This window comes from Octodon degus, unplaced genomic scaffold, assembly GCF_000260255.1.
Source record: "Octodon degus isolate 3935 unplaced genomic scaffold, OctDeg1.0 scaffold00034, whole genome shotgun sequence".
Classification (NCBI taxonomy): Eukaryota; Metazoa; Chordata; class Mammalia; order Rodentia; family Octodontidae; genus Octodon; species Octodon degus.
Window position 1 is genome coordinate 5,906,787 of NW_004524610.1, and position 23,353 is coordinate 5,930,139.

Here is a 23,353-nt window from a genome sequence, read left to right on the forward strand (position 1 = left end):
CCTTTTGTAGTGAAAAAATATATATCTGTATATACAAAATAGGATAGAGATACAGCTACTTTCTCTTAGTTCAATGAGAAAGATTTGTACTACAAGTGTTTAGACAAGATATCGTGTCTGCATCTGGTACTCTGAATAACTACTACAAAGACAATCATATATAATGTATTAATTATTGTAACCGTCCTATCAACCTGTTTTTGAAACTGTCTCATTGCTATTTCTTTCTCAATAAAATTAATTTTAAAAAAAGAAAAGAAGATCAGAGCTGGCTCTGGCATCTGGGGAACACCAGGCAGGAAGGGTCAGCAAGGTAAAATAAGTCCAAGAAAGTTATAAATCCAGGCAGAAGCGATGTGTGGTGGATGTCATCTGGGGGTCAACTTGCTACACTCAGTGGAACGGCACTAGCATGGGGCTGGGTGTGGAGGCTCAGCCGAGGACTGTTGCCAGCAGCATAAGAGACAGAACTGGAGAGGAGAAGCTGTGAGGGATGCTGCTGGAGAGGCCGCTGAGCTGCTAAAAGCTGCAGGTTCTGATGGGCGGTGCAGCTTGTCATGCTGGCTTTACTGATGAGAAGGAGGAGGGGCTGTTGGCACTGGAGGAGGAGCTCCGGATCTTGCTGTTGCTGGGAATGGCTGTGGCTCACTTTGGGGGAGTTCTGGTTCTCATCTTGAGCATCGCTTCCTGGCTTCAGATGGGAAGATGGTGCACTGCTCAGCCTCCTGGAGAAGCTTGTTGCATTGGCTTTCCTGATGGGAATCAGCTTTCCTCATCACTGGAGGAGCCTTGGACCTCAATACTGCTGAGGATGGCTGTGGTGCTTTTCACAGGAGCCTGGTTCGCCCTTTGAGCATTGTCTCCTGGCTCCAGTGCAGGTCCTTCAGCCTGCTGCCACAGATTTTCTAACTTCCACCCCAACCTTTGGGCCTTTCCAGCACAGATCCATGAATTAGGCCTGCATGAGACATTGCTGTGGGCTCTAGACCTCCAGTTGGGCTTATGAAAGGCATTGTTTTGGGCTCTAGGTCTTCAGCTGAACTCACACAGGACGTTACAGTGGGATCCAGGCCCTCAGATTGATTTTTTTTGGTCTTTAGTGCATAGACAGATTTCCTGTTCTCTTTGTATGTGACTCCTTGGGTGACTACTATAAATAATCTTGAAAAATATATGTCCTGTATTGTATTCTTCCTCTTGCAAAACCCCAAACTGTAACAATATGGGAGAACTAAGAATAGATTGTCACAGTAACCGAATGTCAGAGGCTTAGTGAAGCGACAGCAGGGTGAAAGCCACTGGACATGTGAGCTATGTCAGGACTGAAACGGTCCTTTGGGTAGCAAGCCACCAGCCACCAGCGTATCTAGGATAAGGATGAATGCTTTGGCTGGGCAGGTGCGACTCTTGCTGAAGGGCTTTCTGTTCCTCATAATATATCCTGGAAATTCTTAAGGCTGGCTTCCCTTGTTACCAAGGTCCAAGATAGCATCTCAGCTTCCTAATACTTCATCACATAGCAAAACTGTCTCTATTATTTAAGGCTTAACTCTAAGGTTGCTATGTATACTAAACCTTTTGATTTTTCCCAGGTAAACATAATTTTTAAACATTTCTGTTGCTTTATTTAAATTTATCTAACTTATAGTTTTCAGCCTGGAAGTGTAGCTATATAGAATGCTTTCTGTTGACACAAGATTGAGGTCAACTTAGTGACATAATAAACATCATATTTTCCAGTATTTTAATTGCTTCAGAATGATATTAACTCATGTAACTCATATTTTTCCTTGATTTTACATGTATTATATTATTCACAAATACACATTGTATGAAAGAAAAAAATGAATAAAAAACAGCAAAGTGCATTATAATAAATAATATTATATGGATAACTGACTATATGTATTTCCCAAGTAAATACAAATTAAAAGTAACATTAAGATAAAACAATTTATGCTATGTCTAAATTAGTACAATGCAATTATGTTAAAATATGAATTTTTCTTTTTTTGTATTTTAGGGAAGGGTCTACAGGGTGTTCAGGTTCTCACTACTATATCGGACTGGTAGTGATCCGCCTGTTCACAGCTTCCCAAGTGCTGGGATTACAGGCATGCGCCACCACACCCAGTCTCAACTGCTGTCTCAGCATGTCCAGAGGACGGGGCTGGCACAGCAGGCCGGGGGATTGAGCCCCTGGCCCCTGTGCCTGCTTGTAGGCACTTTAATGTACTGAGCTATTTGGCCAGCCCTTGAATTGTTCTTTAACTCTGGATGTTTAAATAATCTCCCCGCCCAAAAAAAAAAAAAATCAATCATTTTGACTTAATATCAAACATAGGTCCTAGTTCAACACTTAGCAGGACAGGGGCCGGGGACATGGCTCAGTAGAATAAGTAAGCTTAATCCCTGGTTCCACAAAAAAAAAAAAAAAAAAAAAAAGACTTAGCAGGACAATTTTCCATTATCTTAGGCAGAAGAATACCCTCTCTGTTTTCTAATTCTTGTGGAAGACTGGAGGTGGAAATGCTGTGAAGTTCGCTGTGTGATGGTTTTGGAGCTGGATACTAAATCCATGACAAAAATGGTCTGAGGGAGCGTGTATCAGAAATGGACAGAGCAGTGGCCGAAAGTAAAGAGGTCTTTAATTTTTGTTTATAATTTATCAAATTGGTAAATCCCTTCCTGAGTTTCAAAACATCTGTGATAGCTTTGTTCTTGATGCACTATAGGAATAGGGAAAATCAATATGTGGAAGAAGATTTAGGGTAAGAATTGATGTGTGAGATATGCGCAATATAAGATGAACTGGAGACTAAGTTGTTGGTTCCAATGTTTTAAGTTTACGACCAGATCGATTCTCTCCTTCCTTCTACAGAGCAGAGCAAGGCAGCCTGGTTAATCCCAACCTACACACTTGGCAGTACTCCAAACTTGCTCCTTTCCTAGTGGAAGACTCCGGTGAGTTCAATCATTTGATGGTTCAGTTTCAGTCTCATCTCATTGTCATCTCCAACTGACCTGACTGAACCCCAAAATATGTGTGTATGTAGCTATATCCTAAATCCTAAATACCCAGGCTGAAAGGGGTTCTGTCTGTGCATGAATCAACTTCCAGACATTCAGTCTTTGGTTTTCAATGTTTCCAGACTGGTTTCTACAGCCATAGATTCCTCAGGTTTGGTATTTTAAGTCTAATCTCAAAAGATAGCCTTGCACTGTCTTTTGGACACTGTGCTGGTTCCATCTTTGGCCACAGCATTTGGACACAATTTGGCCTCACTTTTGTTCTTCCTTTCAACTTATGTCAATGCCCTGGCATTGAGTATGGTTCCTAGTTGATTGTTGCAAGTATCTATGCCTGGATTAATTCCTCTCGGGCCCCACATTATGATCCTTACTTGGCCTTTTCAGGATACCATGGAATTAACCACGTCCCCCTGATTTTTTTTTTTTTTTTTTTTTTTTGTCCTGGGACATAACCTCACTCTTCCCAGGCAGAAACTATGCCACAGAGCTATAACTCCAGCCTGGGAATTAACCATTTTTAACTTTTTAAAAATATTTTGTTATTTTTTAAAGAGAGTACAAAGTAGTTTTAACACAGAAAAATTACAAATGATACAGAATTTCACTAAACAAAATAAGATGAACTTCACAATATTTGGTGTATTCAAATTAGAGGTAGGATTCATCCCATGAATTAACCATCTTGAAGAAACTAGATTTTATTCCCTTTCCACTTATACTTTTGAGGAATGTCAAATCCAGAATATGACATTAAAATAGAAGATATGTCAGAAGATGTATTAGTAATGAGCTTCTAATATATTCATGACTACTGCTTACGGTAAGATAATAGCAACAACACACTTTTATTCTGATTATTTGTGTCCAAAATTATATCACAGATATTAGACTATTAGGAAAAGAAATGACATGACAGTGATTTTATTCTAAACCATATATCTTCAGAATAATAGAGCTTTATTCAAAAGATGATAGCTATTAATTTGAATAACTATTTATTCTACTACCTCACAGTAGTATTTATATTTTACTGTAAGAATCTTTTAATTTTTCTTGTTTTCCCATATATGTATTAAGTAATATAATTTATATTTTTATATGTAATTTAAAATTTAGCACATAGGTAGGTGTCATATATATTCTATGTCTTTCTACCATTCTCATATATGTTTTCTTTTATAGTATATGCAGTGATCGAGTTTTTAAAAGAACATGGTAAGCTCTGATTTTGGAATATGCATACAAGAATAGGTGTGCAGAATGTATGTTAAATATATACTTGTTATGATTGTCTTCTTTACTTTTTATTTATTTGCCTCTTTATTTTTGCCACAATAGGACTCGAACCCAGGGCCTTTACATTTAGCTATGCCTGTAACCTCTGTTTATGGATAAATACTGATCAGATCCTAACTGCATGATGGTTCTAAAGGCAAAAGTGAACCAGGGTCAGCATCTTACGGAACACATTTTCTCATTTCACAGAAATTCTTCTACGGAGCAAACATTTTCAAGTGAGCTTCGTCGGATGGAGCCAGGCTGAGTTTAAGCAGGCGCGGTGCCACAACTCTTCACAACCTGACCTGAAATTTGACTGCTAATGCTTATGTCAGCTTATGGCCCTAAAGAAATAGAACTATTAGTGCAAGAACATTAAAAATGATGCCTTGTTTATGTAAATATGACTAATCTTGGGAGATTATCTTCGTATCAATGAAATAGTAAACTAATAAATAAAGCTGTTCTATAACACAATAAGTTAAGAAACTTTACCATAGACGTATAGTCACGACACCCTTTTCTTTAGGCTACATTTACCTTTTTTGGTGGACGCAGCGGCTGCCTCTTCCTTGGCTCGTTCAGGCTCTGTAAGTTCAGATGTTAAAGCAATGAGAAACGGGGTTACGGACACTCAGTCGATGGCACACATTGCCGTAACTGTCACAGCAGAAGATGAGCCACGCGCAGCTTCTAGGCAAAGCGAGTGTGAACTCCATGAGCAATGTATTTGTACTTTTCTAGTAAATTAACTTCCCTGTATAACAGTACAGAAATTCTTTCAAAGTATAATTCTGTGACACTCAAATTGTGTATCACAATTATCTAAAAATGACAATAAAAATGATGTGTTATTCCACAAAGTACAGTGGTATAGTAATGTGCCAGTTTACTGCCAAATTTTAAGTGATACATAAATTTTAGGGAAAAGCATGGAAAAGTCTGTCTTTGTTCACGTAATCTTTAATTGCTGTGTAGTATTCTATTGTATATACTATATGATTTGCATATATTTCCTCATCAATGGATATTTGGTCACACATTTTATTTTGTTTGATACAGAATGCTTCAGTATTTACTCATGTGCATGTTGCCTTGTGCGCTTGTGCAAGAATTTCCTTAGAAGTTAAAATTTCTGAGTCACAGCATGTGTTTAAAAAATCCTGAAGAGAATACTAATGAACAGAATGCAGCAAATCATCAAGGAGATCATATGGAATGACCAAGTAGGATTCAACCCAGGAATGCAGAGATGGTTCAACACACTCAAATCAATAAATGTAATACACCATGATGGAAGCCAAAGGCAAAAACCACATGATCATCTCAATAGATGCAGTATATGTAAAGTTTGAAAGACTCTCTCAAAGAAATTCTAGCTGTGGACTAAAATGCTGGTATATTTTAGTGTATTAAGATTAAAACCTTTAGTTTACCAATGGACAGCCTATAGAGAAATAAAGAGCAAATCATACAGTTGACAAATATATTTATAATACAGATAAGTAAAAAAAAAACCTAATAACAAAAATAGATAACTCCAAGATAACAAATTTGATAGAGAAATAGGAATAAAACTAAAGAAAATATATAAGGAAGCTTTAAAAAGAGAAAATGCAAATGGCCTGAAAACATATCTAAAGATGTTCAAATTCTAGTCAATAATGGAAGTCTATGTAAAAATTACAGTATAATTGCACTTCACATGTACCAAGTTGATAGAAATGCAATCACTGTTTTGGTGTTAGTCATATGGAGCAATGGAAATGCTCATATCCACCTCTTACATGAACCTAAATTTTGGGGAAAAATATGGTATTTATCTGGTGAAGTCCTTGTGAAAAGGAGAGAAACTGCTCAAAAGGAAAGAACAACTGAGATGGGAAAAAGGAGAATTGAAGGAAGAATATATACATATATATGCATATATATGATTGTACTACTAATTTCTATTAGTTCATTGAAAAGAATAGTTAATGCTTATATTATTTGATCAATTGTGTAACTTGATCTTTGATTAATATCTTGTATCTGATCAATTACTTTGAAAATAACAATATACAATAAGATAACTATTGTTAATTTCCTATCACCTTATTTTGAAATTCTGTATCATATTTGTTTTCTTCACTCTTAAAAATAAAAATCTCATACTCAAGAAAAAGTGAAAAAATATTTTTCTGTGCTTTCAAAAATATTGCCATGTCTTGCTTTTACTCTTTTAGTCCCTGTACCATCTGGAATTGATATTTTGGAATTATAGACAGTAGCATTAAATTACAAGTTTAGTAATGAACTCTGCATCAGCAACATTTTAAAATAATCTCTCCATTCTGTATATGAAAAGACTATTATTTCTCATGGCAGATATTTGCTCAAGTAGGGTGTATTTTTAGATCTCTCTTTTTCCTGTTCCATTAGAGAATTTGTCTTTTTGCTACACCAATACTATACTGAATTTTAAAATATAATATTAGGAGCTCAATTTACCACAAAGACTCTGGACAAGTGCCAGTCTTTGAATAGTCATACTTTTCAGTACTTTGGTGTTGTGTTAATTATGTTACTTTCCCAATACAGAAATCTCTTCCTTTGACACCCATCCTGCTTCCTCATATCTAAGTCCGTCTTAGAACCTGCTTCTACTAGTGTTCATCTGTTTAATTGGTTCCTTTAGTGCCCAGCCTGGTGAACATTCTTGGGCTGCGAAGCATACTAGTTTTCAATTCGGGGCTGGCACCCAGGATGTGAACACTGGGCCCACACATAGTTTTCAATAACAAGCACCTTTTTCCATACAGTTAAGTCGGTCCCTCACTACCTAGTTTCCTGGCACTTAAGCCTCCCAGAATGCCTCTCTCTAGTGTTACATCAGTACTGTTCAGAGTATTTGCTGGCAACTCCAATATAGATAGTGATACTATAAGTCATAATCTAGGCTGAGTGAGGGAAAGTAGGTCCTGGTTACAATTGCTCTGAGCAGATGTACTAAAGCAAGATGATCCTCACTGTACTATATGGCCATACGTGTGTGCAACATAGGCTGTAGATATTCCAGTTGGACATTAGGTGTTCTAGTTCAGACCTATATGATGGGAGGTCACCAAGCCATGCTCCCATGAGAAATGAAGTGCCTGGCCTCCATCTCTACCTTACCTTTACTACAAACCTATTATCTCTGTGAGATACACAGAGCTTTCTGTATATAAGCAGATGTCTCCTTAATTGGCCAAAAGAATGTGATGGGGACTGGCAGAGGTGAGAATTGTCCTCCCTGATGATGGCTGGAATGGAGGCTTAAGCAAGACCCTGTGAAATTCCAGGGCTAAGACAAGAGAGGACATTTCATCTGAGGCCATGGGACTCGAAAAGAATTACACCTTCACAGCAGTACAGCTACCAGCCTTGTGTACACTGAGTTATCTGCTGAATCACTGATCGGAGGCCTTTGTACTTGATGCAAGAGCATGCTGTTTCCCCTCACAACCATGCCTGCAAAGCTCCTCTTCCCACGCACTCTGCTGCTACCCCACCTAGCTCTGCTTGGTACTGATAAAAGGTTTGCTTGCTCTGAATCTTGGCCCTTTGCTCCACTAAGAAAATGGCCATCCCAGAGTCTCTCTCTCTCTCTCTCTCTCTCTCTCTCTCTCTCTCTCTCTCTCTTCTGTATACCTTTCCCCAAAAGATCTCTATATCACTATATTTCAGCTGAGTCCAACAGAGCTCCATTTTGCTAACATACATTGTTCTAAAATATTTTTTATTCTCTTAATGAATAGAATGATTTTTTCTAATGGTGTTTGTAAGTAGGATCACAAGTCTGCATCTTGTACAGCAATTAACCACTAAGAAGAATATATGCAGTGTATTATTTGTTGAAACTGTACTTTTGATTTGATTTGAAACTGTCTCATTGCTATATGTTTATCAATAAAACTTTGAAAAGAAAAAAAATATTTTTTAATGTTGCATAACTACATAAATTCAAGAGGACTTTATTCCTTATTTCTGCATACTGATTTTTCCCGGAAGATACTGGTATGCATCAGTAAATCAGCTCACTGATATGTGCTTATGCAGTTAGACTCTGAAGTATGATTAAGTATGACAACCCTCAGGCTTGGGGCATGAGCACCCACTTTGTGCAGCATTAAAATGACGGGTAGAAAAATGCCTTATCGTTGAAATTTGATAGAAATTTAGACTCACAATTAAAAATGACTAGCCTTTTAGTCTTTGTCCGTGGTTGATTTTCTGCTGAAAAGTAAAAGTAGCCACAGACTACTTGTGCATTGGGAAGATGGAAAATAGCCCTCAGATGTGAGTGAATGGGTGGCGCTGTCCAAGGTCCTGACAGGGTTGATTGGCTGAGAGCTCACTAACAAGCGGGGGGAGGCAGGAGTATCAGACCTGCTTAGGAAACAATGCTTAATGTGCCCCTTTTGAAAGATTCACTACTGATGACATTAAATTCTGGAAATTCTCTATACTAAAATGATTTGCTTCTCTGACATGTTCTTTTCTGGAAATGATTGATCATATCATCAGCCTCTCTGTTGCTACCCTCTGTATGGGAAGCCACCCATGGAGAGTGATCAATAAAAATTAGGTATGTTGAGGCTGCATTATGGCAGGGAGAAGAAAGATTTCAGTGCTTAAAGGAAAAATTTGTTCGTAGTTGGAGAAATAGTTGATCACAGTGCTATCAGAGATTTTAAATAGTTTATAAATCATTCCTAATTAATTTCTTGTTGCAAAGTAATGTGCATTCCAAAACCAAGTGTCCAGCTTCACAGGGAGCTGAATATCAACTTCGGAAACTTTTACTTTGGGTTTAAATGATTCAGTGATTTAATTTGCTAATTTCCTCCAAAATATGCTGATCTCCTCAAAAGCTGATTATGCCCTGCATTTTGTAGATGACAGAACATACAGGATCATTTTATCTCAGATGAATATTTTTATCTGTATGTCACATTTTAAGTAAGAAAATGCTAATTTTTACAGTAATTTGCTATCAAAATTCTCTACTAGTCATGAAAAATTATCATTTTGTTTTATGCATTTTCTTGATTATTCATTTCTTCAGATTAAGTACTTGCACACTGAATAATCCACCATATAGAATTAAAATTAGCTTTACATTTAATTTCAAATAAAACCACAGAAACATGGATAGAATTTTATGTGCATGCTAAACCTCTCTTAAAGTTCTCAATATCTATGTGAACAATTTCAATTATAATATTCCTGTAATAATTCTACCAAGCCACTAAATAAGTTGTCTTTTTATCAAATATCTAACACTGACATGCTGTGTCTCAAAGAGCCAAACAGTAAATGTTTCTCATTTATTTGTACTATTTATCTTAAAAAGAAATGATAAATGCATTTTGTCATGTATGCAACTGAGATTTGACCATAACTCCTACATAAAGATTAAAAATTAATTGCATATCTTCTGTATAAAACACTTTCCATTATGCTTGAATAATTTTTGTTGATGACAATCTGTCCGGTACTTCTTCAGATTAAGGAAACTCAACAATGAAATCAACATTTTTCTCATGTTGTCAAGGCTAACATTGCCATAAATGACATCATAGTTGTAATTTTTAGTCAGTGTTACATAGTGTGATCCTATAAACCTTACAAGGAAACCATGGCATTAGATTAGCAGTTTATGAAATTTGGGGGAGGACACATCTTATTAGAGATGTCACTTTCCAGCAAACAAATAACGTTTGCTGCTTCGATTGTGATGAATCACTAGGACAGTGAGGCGTACCGGTGGGAGTGTGCTGCAAGAACTGAGGAGAGTGCACATTCTGCAAGTCAGCAGACAAAGCTCTAAGCCATTCAAACGTGGGTTATAACTTGCCAGAATGAAAATTTATGATGAAGTCTCCATAGGTACATTTTCCTAAGAATTACTTCACAAAAACACAAAGATGCTCAACACAACAAATGCCACACGGGAAACAGTCAACAAGCCAGCATCAAACTCCGCATGAGTGAAGTCTAAAGCAGAACTTCAAGTGGACACGCCTTTAACAACATGTGCTGAACGTACTTGCTTTTGCTTGCTTTTCGCTTGGAGCTGTTAAGGATGAGAAGGAACAAGTTCTACATTAACTGTAAGGCTACTTATCTTTCAAACAAGATACTTAAGGTTAATTTAGCTATTTTAAACATTATGTGTGTTGTTGGAAAGCAAAGAACAGTTGATATGAAAAAGGGATAATGAAACCCTACAATTTTTTCTTTGCTCTACCCCGTTTCTAGTCCAGTAACCACAGTGTTAAAGAGGTGCTCTTCCTGCATTGTACGTGAACCTAGAAGGCTTATTGATGAGCCATTCATTCTGCTTTCTATTTTAAGTTCTCTAAGAATCATGGTTACTTATCTATTCAGGCAAATACATGTTCCTTAAATTTCATAAAATGTTTGAATAGAACGAATTTGAGATGTCAATTGTTCAAGTTTTCAAATATAACTAATTATTTTTAAGTTACTGTACGGTACTCCCATCCTGAGAGGAACAATTTCACACAGCTTATACTTGGTGATGCTCACTGCTAGGCAGCAGTGTTCAGCTATGTGGTCTCTTAAACCTGATTACACCTGTGGTGACTTTGTGTCCTCTCGTGATTCCACAATGAGCGCTCTTCCCTAGCTTTTGCCCGTGCACACTGCGAGTGCACGCTGGGGGCCACTTGCCTCAGTGCTTCCCCGCACAAAGTAGGCAGAACATTCCTACTCGAAGTTCAGTTGGAGCCACCGTGAAGGTGAAGGGTGGATGGTACAAGTGCGCTTCCAGAACACAAAAAACACATGGCCGCCCTTTGCTGCCACTGCTTTGCACACCCATGGGTGCCGTGGCTACTGCACTAACGGGCTGTCACATAGAAAGAGTCAGCGACATGGCCTTGCTCACCTGACTGCTCCTTCTTGGGTGACTTCACTGTAACAGGGAAGAAAAAGAGGAAGCAGTCAGCATTTCATACTATTCACTCATAACTCACTATTCAGTTGTAAGTGAAGTAAAGTCATGCAATTAAGAAAGTAAAGAAACTTTAAAACAATTACCTGGCTCCACGTGTTTCTCTTTCTTTTCCTCTTCTGAAACATATTATCAGTGTTAACATTACTAAGGTCACGTTAATTTTACACACAGCATGCATGCCTTGGTTTAGCAGAAACAAATCCACATGTTCCAAGGCTAGATTGTTGCCAGAAGATCAAGACTAGGTAATAAAAATAATTCTACCCTTCCTTTTGCTTTGGGAATACCCTAATAGGACACCATCAAAATGTTTTAATATTAGAGAAATTCATATTTTTTCCATGAATAAGAGATCATAAAAATAAGAAAAAACTCTATACAAGGTGGAAACATTTTAACTCACTATTTTAAATCAATACTCAATAAATTTGGGATGAAAAATAATATAAGACAAAATTACTGAAGCTATTTCAAAGTAATTCTCAGGCAGACAGAGATGTACTGATCTCATATGGAGTTTTCACAAGAACTTTCTTACATGGAAGAGATATTTATGCTGTACTGGCCCCGCTCCTGGGGTTACACTGAGATGGCTATTTTTTTTTTTTCTTTTTGGTGGAACAGAGGATTGAACTCAGGCCCTTGTGCTTGCCAGGGAAGCGCTTATGCCACTGAGCCATCTCCCCAGCCCTGAGATGGCTATTGAGACTGGGCGTGGTGGTGCGCGCCTGTAATTGCAGCTCTTGGGAGGCTGTAAACAGGCAGATCGTTATGAGTCTGAACTAGTAGTGAGACCATGAACACCCTGTAGACCCTTCCCTAAAATACAAAAAAAATTTTAAAAAGCGAGAGAGATTTATTTAGCCAAGACAAAGGGTTTTTTAAAAGGCAAATCAGAGGCCGGGAGCCAAGGAAACAAAGGCAGAAGCAAGACATGCTTGCGTTGCTTTTAGGACACATGCTCCTTATGGAACTCTCTGCAGCCAGCTTTTTTCTAGGAATCCCCTTTTGGTCCAAATTGTTTGAAAGGAAGCGTCACTCTAGCCGCAAGAGGAAGCTGAGGCTTACAATTCATTGAGTATAATTTCCACTGAAGTGCAGGCAATGATTTTGTATGAAATGCTATTATCTGCATTTCTATCTTTATCTATTTTGACTCCATAAACTTGTCAAGTCAAGAGAATATTTTCAAAAAATGCTGTTATTTAAACATTACTAGCTGTTAGTTGAGGAAAAGGAAACAGGAAACTTTTAAAACTTTCATTTGGTGAATATTTTGAAAACTAGGTGATATTTATGCTGAAAGAAATCTCTAATCTACATTTTAGAGGTATAAAGTGTTGCAGAATATTCGTGGTCATTGCATTGATCTCCTAATTTTACTTATCAGGCTTCTAGTTATGTAAGTACAATAAAATATTTCACTTTGAAGATTACATGCAGTATTAGTAAGACAAGTAAAATAACTAGCTTGACCAAGTGTCATAGGTGGGAAAAAAAAAAACCCTTTAGCTAAAATTAAATATAAGGGCAGGCCAAATAGCTCAGTGTGTTAAAGGGCCTGCAAGCAGGTGCTTGGGCCAGGGTTTCGATCTCTGGGCTTGCCATGCCGGCCCTGCCCCCAGGGTATGCTGAGGTAGCAATTGAGACTGGGCATGGTGGCGCGTGCCTGTAATCCCAGCACTTGGGATGCTGTAAACAGAAGAATCACTATGAGTCTGATCTAGTAGTGAGACCCTGAACACCCTGTAGACCCTTCTCTAAAATACAGAAAAAAATAAATAAATAAAAATGAAATGTAAGGAAAACATTACTAAATGTTGTCTACGAAATGAGGAGTAATTGTGTAAATAAATACTGAGTAAAATGCTTCAATTAGAAGAAAAATTCTAAGTAAATTTTAAAAAGACTTGAAGACTGGGCATGGTAGTGCACTCCTGTAATCCCAGTCCTGGGGACACTGAAAACAGGAGGATCACTATGAGTCCCAGCTGTGTAGCAAGACCCTGTACCAAATACATTTAAAAAGACAAGCTGTGAGGTGGGATGTCACTCTGCTGCCCACGTTATCCTTGAACGCCAGATCCCCCTGCCTCAGCTGAAACTGGGGAGATATCAGGTACGTGCCAGTCCACCTGGTTTTACTGGTAGACGCTTCTAAAGCAATGGCAATTACAAAGAAAGATAATGGGAACAGATTTCAGTCCCGACCAAAACCGAGCATCAGCTATGTAAGAGCTTCAAGTTAAAGGTTTCATGAAGGTATTAGAAAGCCGAATGTAAGGAAAGCTGCACCTGTGCCAATCTGCAGTGACAGCCAAGAGGGTGGCACAGGGGCCTGCATTACGGAACACACCATGAGACTGAGTGAGCCCACCCTTGTCATCAACAAGTTATCTTTAGGTTCTACTGCAGCTGCCAATTCATGCTTATGAGTGATTGCTTGAATTGCCTTTTTTGTTTTTTTAATTTTGAAGAAACTTTGATTAAAGAAATTTGCAAAATGTGCTTTATCTTTGTCTTAACCATCCAGCAGAAAAGTATGAAAATAAAGTACAAGAAATAAAGCCATGCTGTTATGCTGAGCTGTAGGGGACTCAGGTCAACAGCTCTGACATTGGCAGTCAAGTGGAAGACCCAGTACTGTTATGGACTACCAGACTATTTTGGAATATTTTGCTGAGTTCACACACCTATACTATTTAAATGAAGGAACTAAACAAGAAAAAGGGATATAGATGAATGACCATTTTGTATCTGTGTATTCAAAATGGTTAGGATAGATATATAGCTACATTCTCTTAACTCAAGGAATAGAGGGATTTGTTCTAATAGTGTTTGTAAGTAGGATATCATGTCTACATCTTGTACACCAAATAACCACTAGGAGGGCAGTATGCAATGTGTTAATTATTGGAACTGTCCTACCAATTTGATTTGGAACTGTCTCATTGCTATTTATTTCTCAATAAAATTATGGAAAAAAATTTTTAAACATGTAGGAGAATGGTTTAAGTGCTTTTTCATCTGTAACCCTTACCAGGGCATATGTACGTCATAACTAGTATGTATTATGTATCACGTATCAGTGTATGTGTACCACACATAGCCTCTACATTCCTTGCGTGGATTTGGAATAGGTGCATAACACGTCTTAATTCCTTTTTCCATTCCTTTTCTCCTCTCTTCCTCCTACTCTTGACTTGTTCCTCCCTGGATAGAGATCTGTCTACTTCCATTATCTATCTTTACTTTGCTCTTTATTTATAAATCCTGTTTCTCATATAAGGAAAATATGTGTTACTTAATCTTGTGTGTCTGATTTATTTCATATATACTTCAATTTGCACTCATTTCCTTACAAATGATTCAAGTTTACCTTTATTTATGACAGAGTGGTGCCTCATTGTGTGTAAATACCACTTGTCCTTTAGTCCTCTGTTACGAGCTTACAGGCTTCTTCCAACACTCAGCTGTCCTAAGTGGGCTGCACATATTCGTGTAGCCTGATGTCTCTAACTCTGGGGAAAAAAATACCTAGAAAGAGACTAAGTGGGTCCCTTGCGATTTCCAGGTTTACTGTTTTGTACAATCTGTGCACTGATTTCCATAGTGGTTGCACTTTTAAACTGGAAATTATACTCTTTTAAGTCATGTTGCCTAAAACAGAAGAAGGAAAACATTAGGTAATGGTGCGGAATCAAAGGTGGTAATCTTAAAGACAGAGCAACCAAGCAAACAAATTCAGAAACATAAGAAAAATAATAAACGTCAGTGCAGCTAACAAATCAGAGTGAGTGAGCTGGCTGGAAAGAAAATTTGCTTTGAAGAAAACGGGCTCTTCTGCAGCCACTGCCTAAACAGACGCCACAGAGCTGCTTGAGGAGAGAAGCAGCTGGGTCGGGAGGCGAGCCTGAGAACACACGTTTACTCATTAAGCACATTAATGCCCTGCAGATTGCTAAGGAGCTGTGCCGTAATGTCTGCAGGAGCTGCTAAATCGTATAAACTGCAATAAACTGAGCACCTTCAGGTTATAGATATATTATTTAATAACATTTTTCAAATCTCCAGTCATCTGCCACTCGCCCGCTGGTGCAAGGGTTTATGCAGTGCCAAAACCCATCAGCAGCTGTGCACACGCATAAATCCAGGGCTCAACGAACACGTCCTTCTCCACAGATAAATTGCTCCCTCTGGCTGGCTTTTAGCATAATTTCATGATTTTTTTTTGCAAAGGACATTTTATAGCATTTTTATGGCATAGAATATCTCAGGGTCTTAACTTTTTGTAGAGTAAAAACATTTTTTTTTAAAAAACTGGTGTATATACTTTAAAATAAATGTCTTTAATACCTTTGGGAACTTAAAAATCACCACAGTCTGGAAATGCACTAATTTTACTAGCTAATGGAGTAAAGATAAATTGTTTGTTTTTAAAATGTGTATTTGCTAAATACATCTTCTTTTTCCTTGCAAGGAGAGTACATAGTTGTAAGAGCCACAACCCTAAGGCACTGCTTGCTATTGAATTGCCAACAAACCAGTTTAATCATGTGGTGAAGCCTCAGACGTGGATCCTTTGCATTACGCAAAGCTCAGTCTTTATAGGGGAAAGTCATATTACAGAGAAAAGGTCCTACGTCACTTGAACATGTCGAAATATTTATAGAATTTAAGAGGGAGGATCATAGTATAGACAATGAAACTAACCTGGAAAGGATTCTGTGCATATTTTCTCAGAACTGAGAGCTACCTGGATCGTAAGGACCATGTTTACTCTGGCACAAGGCCTTGTGGGCTAATGGAGCACAGTTATACTTTTGGCACGAGCCTGCGGAAGGTATTATTAGATGCTTGCATGAGTTATGAAAAGGGCTTTAAGAGCGCATGCTTTCCCTCCAGGGTTCTCTGCCCCGGAGAGTTGTATATTCTTCATTCCGACAAAACAATAAGAAACAGACTCCACATACATAAAACATGGGAAAAAGAGAGTCAACGCTGCAGCCCTAAATAAACCAGGAGACCAGTAATTGTGTTAGAGAGCAAAGCTGTACACAGATGGGCATTGCGTGTGTTTCTTACTTTTTCCCTTGGGTTCTTCTGTTGAAAGAAATAAAAACAGAAAGCCATTGCTCTTAAAACACTTAGAGGTAAACCTTGCTACCTGTGCGGGATTAGACTACAAGCACTCTAACCTTTCTGTGTACTCTCTCCTGACAAAGAGTACGGCTCTGACCTACTGCACTGCTGGGCATTACAGACAGCTTCATACCTTTATGGACAGACATTATCTAACAATGAATTGAGCTAAAATTGGACCTTTGAAGATTGTCAAGTATTTGCTGGTCATAGTCTTCTTCAATGTGCATATTCAGACAGCTAATCATTTTGCCCAGAAAATTGTGAACATGGGCAGAAAACACAGCCCATTCTTGCCAAATAGGTTAGGATTCCATTCAGAATTTCAGAAAGTACTTCAGTTCCTAATTGACGCTGACGAACCCAACTTAACTAAGTGTGCATCACTTAGTTAGGTCAGTAGTTAACTGTTAGGTAAGTAGTTAGCATTGTTCTATTGCTCAGAAAGCAAACATTTCTTTGAAAACAATTTACTATAAAAAGCAAAAGCATGAAGTAATTTTTATTGCTGTCAATATTATATAACTGACAATATCATCAGAAAAAAATTGGACACTCTTCTTTTTTCATCTCTCCTATGTCTAGATTTTCTTTTATGCTGATCCTTTAAGAACAATGCCACTTAAGAGCTTATCATACACAAGATAGAAAAATAAATATTTCCAGTACCTTCTGTAGGTGTTTTTATTTTCTTGGCATCTGAAAATACAAAGATAAATTACTGATAAAACACATATGATACATCAACAACAGAGTATCTCATAAAAAATTTTCATAAACACTGAGGTAAGTTTTAGCTAAATGAATTATCGTATGAAATATTTCTCAAATATAAAGCCTAAGAGAAACTACCACTTGCAAAAGGATGAGTTTCTAAATCAGACCAGAAGTGGAAATGTTTTGAAGTATGAAACGTAAAAACAAAATGTAAGAAAACACACGCATATAGTCTGCATAGGGCTCTGGTCACGCCTACCCAAGACACCCACGCTCAATAGCAAGCCACACTGAGCAAGTGTCCACAGTGCTTCCACAAAGACGTCTGTGGCTCAGGATCAGCTCAAGTGACTGCGTAGTGCTTTCTCGGAATAACCAATGTGCTTCCAGGAAAGATACTTAATTCTTCTCATTGTGATGGAAAAGCATTAAGTTGGTACTGCTCACAGGCTACTGACGAACACACTATATTTATAACTACCCTCAAGTAATGCGCATTTAATGGTTATTGGACACCCATTTTATTTTTAATAGAGGGACATTCAGCTGAGATCTGACACTTTTATTATTTTTTATTATCAAGGCATTAACTTTATATCACCTGAAAATGAAAACAGGAAGTTTTTATCTTGAAAAAAATTCTCATTTATTATTGAAAGGAAGTGTCTTAGTTCAAATTCTTTCTTAAAATATTTTATTTATTTCTTCAGGCTTTTTCATCTTCTGTAATTTAATTTTGAAATCAGAATCATAATAATGAGCTATGTATTGATACTTACAAAAGGTAGTTTGTTTTCTGGCTAGCAATTAGTCTGGCTTAGAATTTACAGCAGCTGACACGCACTGACAGTGTTTAAGTTAAGAGATTTGTGTACTGCATAGTGTTGTGGGGGAACCTGAGTATGTTTCCATGATGTAGTAGTGGACCAAAGGCCTAAAAAAATAATGTAAGCACAACAGGAAGTTGGATGGCCAATGAAGAGATTTTATGAAAATAATAATGACCAGCGCCTATCACAGTGTGAAAGTAACGATCCATTTGCATAGAATTATAAGCTGGAAACACAGTTTAGCAAAAAAAAAAAAAAAACCAGGGAAATAATCTAGACCATTATAAAAAGCAGCATGCCTTTCAATGCAGTCCATTTCTAGGACTCCAAAGACAAAAATGCAAAATTATAAATGTGTGATTTACCCATGAGACTGTTTGATTTTTTAAATGATGGAAATATTAAATCATATAGTCTCAACAGTAGGAAATCAATGAAAAATTTGTTACCTACCCACTCAATAAAAAAGTCTAGTCATGAAGGTAATACTTTTGCCAATTTTATGTTCTGGGAAAATAATAGCTAAATACTAGGTGTTGGTATAGGGTAAGCGTGCAAAACTCAACATACAATGTGTATATGAGGAGTCTTGGTTATTTTTAATTTTCCTTCTTTTTTGTCGTAATAAAATAGGTAACATTGTACATATTAATTGTACTGAGATGAAAAAATAAAATATATTTTGAAGTCCAGGATTGGGTGGACAATAGTATTTGTTGAGATATGATAAAACAGTTCATAGGGGCCGGGGAGATAGCTCAGTGGGATAAGCGCTTCCCTGGCAAGCTCAAGGGCCTGAGTTCAATCCCAGGTTCTGCCAAAAAAAAAAAAAAAAAAAAAAAAAAAAGAAATGCACACAACAACAAACCATGATCTAACCAAGCAGCTTTTCTAATAGTTCAATATATTTAAGAACAGAGGGCCACACTGAAATTTAATTAGAAGGGCCTAAGGAAAACATAGCTTTTCATTAAGAATCGAGATCTCCCCAGGCTTAAGAACGTACCTAAGCAACCGAAAATATAGCACTTGGAATCAGAAGTTCACACTCTGACCTTGAAAGCCTTCTGGTACTTCTGTTAAGAGTGCTGGTGTTAAACTTCACTATGCCAGCGACACTGTGTGCTGAAGCAGCTTAAGTATTACGAAGGTTTACTTGGAGAACATACTTCCCTACAGACTATCGACCCAAGAATCTGAGGAAGCCTTTTATTGGGAATACTGGGGATCCTAACGGTGTTTTAAAAAGAGTGGTGTGTCTGCCGGCTGTTCAGTCCCTCACTCGCCATCGTCAGCAGCCTATTGGGTGCGGCCTCCTCATCCACAGCGGGGTCATGGGGAAGTGAAGTAGCACCTCTTTGATAGTCTAGTAATGCTGGTAATGAAATCACTCCTGTCCGTTGTCAAGCCTGCCTGGTTGACATCTTTCCTCAATATTAATGCCAGATATACCCCCCCTTTTTCTTCTTGCTGTATGATTTCTTCTGAACTATCTTTTCTAAAGTGTTAGAATTGGGGAATAATTCCCTCAGGCACTGATTGTACTTATATTAGTTGTAGAAAGCAGTTAAGTCTCACCTGGCTAGTCTTAGTGGATTTTTATCCTTCAGAAGGTAAACTGAAGTTGTCAGAATTCTAGTCCCAAAGAATTCATTAATTAAGCTTAGATTAAATGAAAGAGATCTACCTAGATGGATTATTCTTATGCATATATGTGATAAAACAACCAATTGTTTGTTAGGACTCCTTAAACTTAAAAAGTTTGTCACAATGTATCATCATCATTATTACCATAAGCATGTCATTATCATTACACAGTAATTATAATAAATCTTATGTACAATGTAAAAAAATTGGTGCCTATTTGTATTTATCATAGCTGTTAGGTTTATCTTCGGAGTCCTAGGTATTGCCGATTCATCCACAGAATGTAAACTTGTTAAGCAATGAGCAATTGAAGAAACCACGTTAGTCCCTGAAAGGATAACTGTGAGCTGGATGGGGTCCCTTTAGTCAAAAGCCTTAACTCATTTGGTGTAAAAATCCCAAAAACATGAGTGAAAGCTACATGAAGCACAAAGTTATAGCAATGACAGAGAGACACAGATGCACAGTAATGGAATCATGCATGCGATAGAAAGCATTTTAAATGGGGAGGATCAGATGTGTGGGGAAAGAGAAATTATCCTGAACCCTCAGATATTGCACACCCATGGGGTAGGAAAGGGAAGTTTTATTAGGCTAACAACAAGAACAACAGAAGAAGGACAGAGCATTTTAGGTAGAGCAGAAAGTAGTTTTGCATAGAGTGACATTTAAAGGAAGACTGAGGAAAGCACAGGATGGGGAGAGCCGCACCAAGGTGTCCTGCACAGCCAAAGGTCTGAGACACAGCTGAGTGGAATTTCCGCAGGATGCTCATGACCCTCACAAGTGTAGGGAGCTTGGAGACCTGTGAGGGCTGCTGGACACTGTCTCCCAGTGCGTGCTGAGCTCTCCTGGAAGCGTGTAAGAGAAGACATGGTTCCTCCTCATCTCATGAGTGCTCATGTCCAGAGCCCTGTGAGTGGAGTCACAGATCATAGAATCAAACAGCCATAGTCTGGAAGCAGCTTCTTGGCAAGGAAGTGACTCTACTTGGTGTTACCTAGCCCGTGATTTGGGTTTCCCCCTCTGGGTGGTTGGACAAGGCTGGCACCTTCGGTACTGTTCCTTTTCTGCCTGGCAGTAATTCATTATTGCCTCAGCCCCACCCAAAGGGATTCCTTGCAACTTCATTGCTGGAAAAGTTCAGGCCCTGGTGCTGAGCTTGTCCAGACAATGTGTGTCTGACAGGAGGTCAGAACAAGCAAGTGGGAAACCGTGAAGGGATTTCCAATGTGGACGAGCTCCTGTGGTCCACTTGGTGGTCACTGTGAAGTCGCTCCATAGTTTAAACAGTTAGTGATATAAAAAGCTCAGAGAATACAACTGGTCAGTTTACAAAGATATAATATTATAAGCAGGATAGCCATTGGCCTGTATGAGTTTCAAACATTTCATCTCAGGACTCCAAAAGGAGTTGGAGCAATTTTTAAGGCTACTTATAAAGGATTATTATTAAAGATTACTAAGGATTTCAAAAGCTTTTTATTTACTTTTCATTGTGTTTATAATTTCAAGCATTAAAGTCAATTTTTAAAATATGCATTATTTATTCATTTGTTAGAAATAGTAAGCCTGTTATATGTTCACATGAATAACATATTCTTATAACAAAAACATTTCTCAAGACAAAAACAAAAAAATTGGTGACCTGAGTGACTTTATTTTACACTTTTGTGAATCTGTTCATATCTGGTTTAATTAGCAGCAGTTGAATTTACATATCTGCTTGGGTATTTAGTCCACTACAATATCGTATGTCATTTAGCCTCTGGGAAATTTCAGGGCATTCATGTGAGAAGGAAAGTGAAAAGCACAAGAGGCAACTTCATTTTTTTTTTTTTTTCCAAAATAGTGGTGACCTTGAAGAACCATGGGAAGGGATGCCACAACTCCAAGGGGCTATGTCTGAAAGTGTCTGATTTTGGAAGTCATTGCCTTAGTGAGACCGATATGGAGTCACAACTGTCAATGTCACGGGGCAGGGGCTTTAATGGAGATTACTTTTCCTAATTAGTTTTTGGGTGTTTTTTTGGTGGAACCAGGGATTGAACTCAGGCCCTTGCGCTTGCCAGGGAAGCGCTTACTCCACTGAGCCATCTGACCCGCCCCTCTTAATTAGTTTTGGAAGAATTAAACAAAAGAAAGTTTAGCCGAAGTACAAATTTTGGAAGACTAAATGCCAGGAGCAAAGAGGAAGAAGCTAGGGCTACAGCTTAAACCAGAAGCCGAATTTGGTGTCTAAGCAGATGGTTGTATGTTTCCTAAGCAAACTCAGACATGGGGGTCGCTTGAAGCCCCACAGACAAGCTCCACAGCGTGTTGGCTACACACCTTCTCAATGACTTGAAACGTGGTGCAAAGCCATGAAAAACCCAACTGAAGAATCCAGAAGTAGAATAATAGAAGGAAGCAAATACAAACTTAAAGCAATGACATTGTCATCTGACTCCCATTTCACGGACCTAAAATTCTTTTATTACTTTGCTTTGGATGAACAAAAAATAAATATTCATGTTACCACTTTATCTCAATCGAATGATAGATTGTTTCTTATTCCTAACTGGAAGTGGTGGAGGAAATTTAACCATTCTGGGATTACATTCTCTGTCAATAACCATGCCTTGAACTTGCAGTCTCATTATTCTTAACAACATATTGGCCTACTCACTCCAGCGTTGATACTATAAATGGTATAATTTTCTAAAACACATTGAGAAGATTTGTTACATAGATAGGGAATTAATACTGATTTCAGCTTCTTGACATGAAGTACATAAATGGGTCTTCATTGCCTTTATTGGGATGCCATGTCTTGTCCTCTCTGTATGAACAATAATCAACAGACTAAATATTGTATCTCTCATGTCTCTGACCTCTTAGTTTCCTGTTGAGCAGAAAGAAAATGTGACTCTTGAACTATTATGATTATATGACAACATTTGAAGATGTTAAATATGAAATGTAACACCAGCTTTATAGTAAGTAGATTATAATTGTCATTTTTTTCAAAATTGTTAATAATTTATTTTTCAAAATTGTTAATAATTTCTTAGTAAAATATATGATTTTTACTAAGAACATAAGCTTAGCTTAACTAACAGGAGTGGAGCCTGCACCCAGGGTGTCAAAGTGCCACCAGCAGCTCTAGACAGGGTCACAGTGAGTGGGCGGCCTTACTGCTCTCTTCTGCTTTGGTGTAGATTTCTTCCTGCCTACAGGTCTTGGTCCTGCCTTGGCTTACCACTTTGCCTACAGAAACCATTACAACTGTAAGTTCTTTCTCTGACCCTTTGAGATAGACATGTTTTACAACTAAGGAATGTCTTTCACAAGGAAAGAAGCACCAAGTTTTTGAAATGTAATCACTAATTGATGAATGAATGAATGAACGAATGAATGAATGAATGAATGAATGAGTCAACAGTAGTGCTCTTGTCTCCGAGTTTCTTGGTAAAGGAGAAGCCCAGCAGTGCCATGTGCCAGTTTGGAGGCACCACCCCTGTGGGCTGGTGCATGGGCCATCCCCTCCCTCAAGATCTTGTGGTGCTTTTCTACTGCCTTCTCCGCCCTTAAAGTCTTGGACCTCTGGTTTTGGTGTGCTTGTTCAATCTCTTTCCCTAGTAAAAGACATGGTCCCTTTGGCAATGCTCATGCCTCATGTTTTGTTCCCACTTATTTCCATCTAGTGCAAATTTTCCTT

General features: G+C 38.0%; 1 protein-coding gene across 1 annotated transcript in view; it reads right to left on the bottom strand.

Annotated features, from left to right (window-relative positions):
- LOC111816545 (triadin-like) overlaps positions 1-23,353 on the bottom strand; it is a 114,772-nt gene that overhangs the window by 85,678 nt on the left and 5,741 nt on the right. Inside the window, exons 3-7 of the mRNA XM_023714215.1 lie at positions 17,129-17,158; positions 16,403-16,420; positions 11,249-11,275; positions 10,385-10,411; positions 4,852-4,899 (exon numbers count right to left, since the gene is read on the bottom strand). Coding sequence (XP_023569983.1) covers positions 4,852-4,899; positions 10,385-10,411; positions 11,249-11,275; position 16,403 — 103 coding nt within the window. The 5' untranslated portion in view covers positions 16,404-16,420; positions 17,129-17,158. The remainder of the gene's footprint in view (positions 1-4,851; positions 4,900-10,384; positions 10,412-11,248; positions 11,276-16,402; positions 16,421-17,128; positions 17,159-23,353) is intronic.